The sequence below is a fragment of the Vipera ursinii genome (genome assembly GCF_947247035.1).
Source record: "Vipera ursinii genome assembly, chromosome: 2".
In the NCBI taxonomy this organism is placed as follows: Eukaryota; Metazoa; Chordata; class Lepidosauria; order Squamata; family Viperidae; genus Vipera; species Vipera ursinii.
In genome coordinates, this window is record NC_139513.1 from 16282144 (window position 1) to 16291849 (window position 9706).

The 9706-nt window shown below is 47.3% G+C and overlaps 1 protein-coding gene across 1 annotated transcript; it reads left to right on the forward strand.

The window, feature by feature from the left end:
- Nucleotides 1–1356: 1356 nt before the first annotated feature.
- LOC310633348 (zinc finger protein 2-like) lies at nucleotides 1357–9472 on the forward strand (the record flags this gene model as incomplete). Its single annotated transcript, XM_083351050.1, has 5 exons — nucleotides 1357–1519; nucleotides 4634–4718; nucleotides 4821–4950; nucleotides 6009–6122; nucleotides 8739–9472. The coding sequence occupies exons 2-5, from the start codon at nucleotides 4644–4646 to the stop codon at nucleotides 9470–9472; spliced, it is 1053 nt and encodes a 350-aa protein (XP_083207176.1). The 5' UTR covers nucleotides 1357–1519; nucleotides 4634–4643.
- Between the last annotated feature and the right edge of the window lie 234 nt (nucleotides 9473–9706).

Consider the following 9706-nt stretch of genomic DNA (forward strand, 5'->3'; position numbering starts at 1 on the left):
AACGCTTTTTGTCTGTTTCACTCTAGCTGCATCTGACTCAAGGGCATATGTCTAAACAACAACAATAAAAAAATCGAATGTTTATTTGCTAATCAGCCAGTTACTGCTTGCTCCAAGTAAGATATGCAGGGAGAGCGACAGATAATTATGCTCAGAAAGTTCTGTGTTCTCCTGAGAAGAAAACAGTGTGTGCCACCAAGTTAATAAAAGTGTTCATTTGTTTGCAACTTTATGTCTTCTCTTGTGAATATCCTGTGATCCCAGTAAAGCAATTTTCCCTGATGGGGAATAGTCTGATGGCTCTCTGTGTGTGTGTGTGTGTGTGTGTGTGTGTGTGTGTGTGTGTGTGTCTGTGTCTGTGTCTGTGTCTGTGTAAGAGTGTGTGTGTAGCCCTCAACTTACAATCATTTGTTTAGCCACCAAAGTTACAACAGTATGAAAGAGATGACTTATGGCCATGTTTCACACTTAACAACCATTGCTGCATCCCCATGGCAGGGCATGTGATGGGCACTTGGAAACTGGCATGTAAGGTTGCAGGGTCATGTGATCGCCTTTTGTGACTTTCTGTCAAGCAAGGTCAATGGGGAAGCCAGATTCACTTCACAGCCGTGTTACTAACAACCCCGCAGCGATTCACTTAGCGACTGTGGCAACGAAAGGTCGTCCGTAAACTGGGGCAAAACTCGCCATAACTTGTCTTTGCACAGAGATGCTGGGCTCAGTCCTGGTCGTACCTCGAGGACTACCTGTATGGAGCTTCTGGCTTACTTCCTCCCGGCCTCCTCTGATCCAGAGTCGCTCCCATTATCCCCGGCCACTAAGCCTGCCTGCCAACCCCATTGGGCACCTTCCAGAAGGAAGGGCGCCAGGTTGGAGATCTTTAGCCACCTGCCCGAGACTCAGCGAGCAACCTCCAGATCCGGCAGCTCAGCAGCAACTCCCACCATCCCCAATCGGACAGCGGGCTGGGGATGGTGGGCTTGGGGATCCCTCCCTCCCCATCTCCGCTAGGAGCGCGCGTAAAGGGCTCCCGGGCGCCCCCGGTTGCTTCTTCCCCCGCGGCAGGCAGGCAGGCAGGCCGGCCGGCGCGGCCAGCAGATGGCTCCGGTTCCTCGGCTGGGCGAGGCCTCCCGCAAGAAGCTCCTCTCTTCTGCCTCTCTTCCTTCTCCCTCGTTCCCCGCTCGGCGACCTCGGAGAGGCTGGTCTTCCTCGAGCCGAGGCGGCGAGATCCGGTCCGCGGCGTCTATGGAGCCGAAGAAGAGTCCGCGCCTTCGGGGGCGGCTTTGGCGCCCGGCCTGAGCCGGAGGGCCGAGCAGCCCAAGGCTTAGGCGGCGGGGTGGGGTGGTGGGATTCAATTGCAATCCCCTCCATCCTCCGTTCTTCGAACGGGAGCCGGGGGTTGGACTAGAAGACCTCCAAGGTCCCCTCCCAGTCAGCTATCCTATGATTCCTCCATCCAGCCGAGGGTTCCTGCACCGTTCAGGGACGCGGGACGGAGGCGTCCCAGCTGCGGAAGGTAACCCACGGCTTTGCTTCGGTTGCCTGCACCTCTCTTTCCCACCTGTCCTGACAAGAAAAGGTTGGATTTAAAAATAACAAACAAGGAAACAAAAGCAGGTGGTTGTTAAAGATAAAATGTATTGAAAAACTTTTCAATAAAAAAAAAAAGAAGAAGCAGGTTCCGTGGTTAAAGCATCCTTCCTCCCACTGGAGCGTTCTGGATGTTGGGAACCACAACATGTTGGGGGCAATTAAGCTGACTTTGTAATAATGCCGCTTGGGGGGGTGTATGAAAGCCCTAATAAGCAGGCATATACAGGGAGTGCAGAATTATTAGGCAAGTTGTATTTTTGAGGATTAATTTTATTATTGAACAACAACCATGTTCTCAATGAACCCAAAAAACTCATTAATATCAAAGCTGAATATTTTTGGAAGTAGTTTTTAGTTTGTTTTTAGTTATAGCTATTTTAGGGGGATATCTGTGTGTGCAGGTGACTATTACTGTGCATAATTATTAGGCAACTTAACAAAAAACAAATATATACCCATTTCAATTATTTATTTTTACCAGTGAAACCAATATAACATCTCAACATTCACAAATATACATTTCTGACATTCAAAAACATAACAAAAACAAATCAGTGACCAATATAGCCACCTTTCTTTGCAAGGACACTCAAAAGCCTGCCATCCATGGATTCTGTCAGTGTTTTGATCTGTTCACCATCAACATTGCGTGCAGCAGCAACCACAGCCTCCCAGACACTGTTCAGAGAGGTGTACTGTTTTCCCTCCTTGTAAATCTCACATTTGATGATGGACCACAGGTTCTCAATGGGGTTCAGATCAGGTGAACAAGGAGGCCATGTCATTAGATTTCCTTCTTTTATACCCTTTCTTGCCAGCCACGCTGTGGAGTACTTGGACGTGTGTGATGGAGCATTGTCCTGCATGAAAATCATGTTTTTCTTGAAGGATGCAGACTTCTTCCTGTACCACTGCTTGAAGAAGGTGTCTTCCAGAAACTGGCAGTAGGACTGGGAGTTGAGCTTGACTCCATCCTCAACCCGAAAAGGCCCCACAAGCTCATCTTTGATGATACCAGCCCAAACCAGTACTCCACCTCCACCTTGCTGGCGTCTGAGTCGGACTGGAGCTCTCTGCCCTTTACCAATCCAGCCACGGGCCCATCCATCTGGCCCATCAAGACTCACTCTCATTTCATCAGTCCATAAAACCTTAGAAAAATCAGTCTTGAGATATTTCTTGGCCCAGTCTTGACGTTTCAGCTTGTGTGTCTTGTTCAGTGGTGGTCGTCTTTCAGCCTTTCTTACCTTGGCCATGTCTCTGAGTATTGCACACCTTGTGCTTTTGGGCACTCCAGTGATGTTGCAGCTCTGAAATATGGCCAAACTGGTGGCAAGTGGCATCTTGGCAGCTGCACGCTTGACTTTTCTCAGTTCATGGGCAGTTATTTTGCGCCTTGGTTTCTCCACACGCTTCTTGCGACCCTGTTGACTATTTTGAATGAAACGCTTGATTGTTCGATGATCACGCTTCAGAAGCTTTGCAATTTTAAGAGTGCTGCATCCCTCTGCAAGATATCTCACTATTTTTGACTTTTCTGAGCCTGTCAAGTCCTTCTTTTGACCCATTTTGCCAAAGGAAAGGAAGTTGCCTAATAATTATGCACACCTGATACAGGGTGTTGATGTCATTAGACCACACCCCTTCTCATTACAGAGATGCACATCACCTAATATGCTTAATTGGTAGTAGGCTTTCGAGCCTATACAGCTTGGAGTAAGACAACATGCATAAAGAGGATGATGTGGTCAAAATACTCATTTGCCTAATAATTCTGCACTCCCTGTACATAGAATGAAGGCTACTGCTAAGCTTGTAAGCCGCCCTGAGTCTTCGGAGAAGGGCGGGATATAAATGGAATTAAAATAAATAAATAAATAAATAAGTAATCTTTGACCTACAACAGTGACCGGAGTGTCAGAATCCATTTATATCATATTCATAAATGGAATGTTTCAAACATTATGCCATGGATTCGGCCATCTCCCCGAAGAGAAGAGAAGAGATGTGTATTGAACCGGTATTAGGCATTTCAAAGGAAAGGAGAAGCCTTTTGAACTGGGGAAACAAAAGGGGGGGGGCTGGCATCTGGCTTTTGTCACGGAAGAGAGCAATAAACATGAAGGGTCCTAAGTTCCTTTTTTCCCAGAGAGGGATGATACGAGAGAAAGGATGGGGGACTGACCAAATGGGGTTAAGGGGGGGTTAAACCGGGAACTCTTTATAAGGGTTTACTTCGTGGAATAATATTAAGTCCTGTCTCGTTTTCCTACAACCAAGCATGTCGTAGTAAAGATTCTTTTTGGAATAGATTTGACTCCAAGAATTTTGTCTTCCTAAGACGTGGTTTGGGGTGGGTCCTGACACGAAGTTTAGAACGGCACTGAAAAGGTAAAAAGGGGCAAAATTCACTTAACAAGTGCCTCACTTAACGACAGAAGTTTCTATTCTATTCTATTCTATTCTGGGGGGGGTTTTAGCTTCAAACTGTAAATTTGCCCCATTGTGCAACCTTTTTTTGCCACAGTTGTTCAGTGAATCACTGCAAGTTGTTAAGTTAGCAATACAGTTGTTAAGTAAATTTGGCTTCCTCATTGACTTTGCCTTTCAGAAGGTCGCAAGAGGTGATCACGTGCCCCTGGGACACTACAGTCGTCATAAATATGAGTCAGTTGCCAAGCACTGATCACGTGACCCTGGGGATGCCAGAGTGGTCTTAAGTGTGAAAAACGGTCATAAGTCACTTTCTTCTGTGCTTCTGTAACTTCGAACAGTCACTAAACAAACTGCTGTAAGTCAAGGACTATCTGTATTTCATCCCAGTGCCTCATTCTTAATTGTGTAAAATGAGAGTTTAATCCTGACTGCTTTCAGATTTCCTACATACAATCGCAGTAGGAGTCTAAAGAATGGTGGGCCAAGACTTGTCTTTATGTGTTTGTGCATATGTATGTAGCAAAGAGAGCAACTGATTTTTAAAAGAACAGCACCCCTCAACCAAGGTACCCCATCTGACCTCCCCTTTTCTCCCTGACAGATTTGGCAAAATGATGTGTGTGTTTGTCTTTGGAACGTTCCCTCCTCTGGGAGGAACAGAGATGGTGACAACAGAACCTTTTCAGGTAGCAGAGGGGTTGGGGGGGGGGAACCAAAATAGGTTGCACTTATTAAAATGAAGACCACAAGGGAACTTATTGCCCCAATCATGTCTACCGTCCTTGCAGGCACCTCCGTTCTCATTTGAAGACGTGGCCGTATACTTTACAGAGGTAGAGTGGACTCTCCTGGATGCAGAGCAGAGAGATCTGTACTGGGATGTCATGCAAGAAAACTACGACACTGTGGCTTCACTGGGTAAAAATTCCCTCCTCCCACCCCCTTTGCTTAAGGTAAAGGTAAAGGTTCCCCTGCACATGTGTGCTAGTCGTTTCCGACTCTAGGGGCCGGTGCTCATCTCCGTTTCAAAGCCGAAGAGCCAGCGCTTGTCCGAGGACGTCTCCGTGGTCATGTGGCCGGCATGACTAGACGCCAAAGGCGCACGGAACGCTGTTACCTTCCCACCGCAGTGGTCCCTATTCTTCTACTTGCATTTTTATGTGCTTTCGAACTGCTAGGTTGGCAGAAGCTGGGACGAGTAACAGGCGCTCACTCTGCTACGCGGCACTCGGGATTCAACCCGCCAAACTGCCAACCTTCCAATCGACAAGCTCAGCGTCCTAACCCACTGAGCCACCTTTGCTTAGTGGGATGCAAATGGGAACTGCTGCAAAATGGCGGGTGTGAAGCAATCTCCTTGCCAGCTGTACCTTAATAGGTACTCCTTGACTTAAGTCACCCACTACTGCTTTATAAACCCGTAGTAAAGCCACACCTGGAACACCGCATCCAGTTTTGGTCACCACATTACCAAAAAGATGTTGAGACTTTGGAAAAAGCGCAAAGAAGAGCAACTAAGATGATTAAGGGCCTGGAGACTAAAACATATGAAGAACGGTTGCAGGATTTGGGAATGGCCAGTCTAGAGAAAAGAAGGACTAGGGGGGGACATAATAGCAGAATTCCAGTATTTGAGAGGCTGCCACAAAGAGGAGGGGGTGAAATGAGAGAGAGAGAGGGAGGGAGAGAGAGAGACATTTAAAAAGATTCAACCATTTTTTAAAAATACGAAATTCTCTTTCATTTGTGTGAGGGCCACAGTTGCCTGAAACCGGCAAGCATTTTCTACGTTGGTAGCCCCTGTCCAAAGAACATTTCATTTTGCATTATTTATAGAAATTAGTCTCTTCAAACATTCTGACTCTTTGGGACATTCACTGCTGTTTGTGTCAGTTGCGGGCTTGCCAGGCATTTAACCAACTTCGTTATTTTCTCCCTCTTTTGTGTACACTTGTGCATGCATGCATGCAATGCAGCTGTTGCAATCCCCAAGCCCGAGTTGATCTATCATCTGGAACGAGGAGAAGAGCCATGGATCCCTGCCCAAGCAGCTTCAGAGGAGAAAAAAATCCCCCTCAACCTATATGAAGGTGAGAGAAAAGGAAGGTGAAGCAGCGATGAGCTTTGGGGCTAAATCTATCAAAAATGGTGTAGGGTCTCCTGCTTGGAGTTGGACTAGACTAGATGATCTACAAGGTCCCTTCCAACTCTGTTACTCTGTTCCTGTTCTGTTCTGTTCTAAATGGCCATGGTCTAATCTTCTGTTGTTCTGATGTTCCACCAACAGATGTGGCTGGCATCTTTGGAGGCAAAGTGAGCTGCATTGTGTAGTGCCACTTGGCAGCCCACACACAACTGAACTGAGCTTTCTAGGCTCTTGTATATGAAGCTGGCCAGCTGATCTCTGATTTGTCCATATCTCGGATGTCCAAAAAACCTGGTTCCTGATCGTCTAGGACACGGGTAGGCAACCTTGGCTCTTTTATGACTCGTGGACTTCAACTCCCAGAATTCCTGAGCCAGCTGTGCTGGCTCAGGAATTCTGGGAGTTGAAGTCCACGAGTCATAAAAGAGCCAAGGTTGCCTACCCCTGGTCTAGGAGGTTGACCTCCAGTTCGGTCCATGGTGAAGATGTCCCAAGAGGACTAATTCCTGCTTGGCCTAACTTTGGAAATTTACATCGGCATAAGAGAAAGTTGGCTTAAGGAGCAGATCAGACTGTCAATAAAGGAACATATTTGTAGCTCTGGGTTGAAACGAGGGGTCCTTGATGCACTCTGAGCTTGGTTGTTTTCTTGGAGACATTTCATTATCCAAATATCATCAGGACTAGTAGGAAGAGGAGTTTGCTGTCAATTTATATTTGACACCCCTGGTCTATGCTCCTCTGAGTGTTGATTGCTGGTGGGGGAGGGGTTTCGGTTTTATTGTTCCTTTTTCGGCTTGTTGATTGGCTCTTTTGCACAGGATGCAAATGTTGTTTACGTCTTTCTGTCTGTTAATGGCCAAGTGGTCAGAGTGCCAGGCTCCCAGGAATTCGTCCATGGGTGCATCCATGAACACCAACCAGCAGTCAGAAGACATGATGAAAACTCTTTTAATTTCACAATCCATGGACAGACTTAGCCATAGATTCAAGTGGGAAACTATTGAAATCATCCTAGAATAAACCAAATCCAGAAACTCTAGACAGTTCCTGGGGGACTGGTACTCTGACAAATTGGCCATCAATAGACACACGCAGTGGCTCAGTGGGTTAGGACGCTGAGCTTGTCGATCAGAAGGTCGGCAGTTTGGCGAGTCGAATCCCGAGTGCCGCGTAGCAGAGTGAGCGCCTGTTACTCGTCCCAGCTTCTGCCAACCTAGCAGTTCGAAAGCACGTAAAAAATGCAAGTAGAAAAATAGGGACTACTCCGGTGGGAAGGTAACAGCGTTCCGTGCGCCTTTGGCGTCTAGTCATGCTGGCCATATGACCAGGGAGACGTCCTCGGACAAGCGCTGGCTCTTCGGCTTTGAAACGGAGATGAGCACCGGCCCTTAGAGTCGGAAACAACTAGCACGCATGTGCGGGGGAACCTTTACCTTTTTAGACACACAGACAGAAACAACATCTACATACTGCACAAAAGAGATAACAAACAAAAAAGAAACAAAGACATCAGACCAACAATCAAGAAGTAAACACTACCCCAAATCAAGGAGTTGCCGAACAAGCTAACAGTAAACAGCCTAACTAAAGAACCTCCAAGACCGTTCCCACAGACACTGATAGGGCAGGTTGTTAGAATATAAATTGAGAGCAGATCCCATTCCTTACTAGCACTGATTATGTTGCCTAGTTTGGTTGATGAAACGTCTGCAGGAAAACAACGCAGCTCGGAGAACACCAAAGAACCCTCAGATCAGATTGTCGTTTCTCTATCCTCCTTTATCGTTTGTTCAGGGATGTCCACAAAAGTGTGTAGGTGTGTGGGGAAAAAAAATCAAGATGGCGGCCAAGGTTATGTGATCAAAGGCCTCTTTCTACAGATAGTCCTCAACTTACAGCAGTTCATTTAGTGACCAAAGCTACAACGGCATTGAAAAAAAAAGCGACTTATGACCGTTTTTTTTCACGCTTACGACCATGGCAGCGTCCCCACGGTCATGTGATCAAAATTTGGACGCTTGGCAACTGGCTCATATTTGTGATGGGTTGCAATGTCCCCGGGGTGTGTGTGTGTCACGTGATCCCCTTTTGCGACTTGCTGATGAGCAGAGTCAATGGGGAAGCCAGATTCCCTTAACGACCGTGTTGCCAACTTAACAACTGCAATAATTCACCTCACAACCAGGGCAAAAGAAAAAAAAGTCGTAAAATGGGGCAAAATTCACTGAACAGCTATCGTGCTTAGCAACACAAATTTCGGGCTCCGTTGTGGTCGTAAAGCCGAGGACTACCTATATTGGTACCCCAAAACTACACACTATTGAGCCTAATTACTCCAGAGTTGGGAATCTGACTACCTTTTCCCCTACTTGTCTCTTAGCTCAGGGGTCTCCAACCTTGGCAACTTTTAAGACTTGCGGACTTCAACTCCCAGAATTCCTCAGCCAGCAAAGCTGGCTGGGGAATTCTGGGAGTTGAAGTCCGCAAGTCTTAAAGTTGCCACGGTTGGAGACCACTGCCTTAGCTCATTTTCTCCCCCCCCCTTTCTCTTTCTCAGGAAACAACTTTGCTCTGGCTTCTCCCACTATGCCAGCAAGCGAGGTGATCGTGAGGGAGATCAAGGAAGAGATTGCAGAGCCTGACATTTTGGATCCAGAAGATCCGCCGTGGGTTTTGCTGGGGCCAGCCCCGGAGAACACTTCCTTAGCGTCAGAGTCCCGGTGTGGCCTGCAGAGACAGTGGGAGCTGCAGGCCGAGCACATCTGGCGAGAGCCTTCCAGGCACATCAGGGCAGCTGGTTCAAAGCACAGCATGTTCCACGTGGGCCGGAAGAAGCTGATGTGCCCCGAATGTGACCGGTGGTTTCACTGCAAGTCGGAATTCCTGCTGCACTGGCGGACCCACACGGGCGAGAAGCCCTACGAGTGCCTGGCCTGCGGGAAGCGCTTCATCCAGAGCTCCCACCTGAGTGCCCACCGGCGCATCCACACGGGCGAGAAGCCCTACGAGTGCCCCCGGTGTGGGCGGAGCTTCAACCGGCGCTCCACCCTGACGGAGCACCTGAGGATCCACACCGGGGAGAAGCCGTACAAGTGCCTCCAGTGCGGGGAGAGCTTCCGCTGGAGGCCCTACCTGACCAAGCACCAGAGAGTCCACCTGGGCAACGCTGCTTACCGAGGCCTCAGCAACAGAGAAGCCATCTTTCAAGCCTCGCCCTGCCCTGAGCCTCTGGAAAGACTAACGGGCAAGTCTGATTTTATTGTCTGCCTTTACAGATTTAGAATAGAATAGGATAGGATAGGATAGGATTGGATAGGATAGAATAGAATAGAATAGAATAGAATAGAATAGAATAGAATAGAATAGAATAGAATAGAATAGAATAGAATAGAATAGAATAGAATAGAATAGAATAGAATAGTGGAATGGGAATGGAATAGAATAGAATAGAATAGAATAGAATAGAATAGAATAGAATAGAATAGAATAGAATAGAATAGAATAGAATAGAATAGAATAGAATAG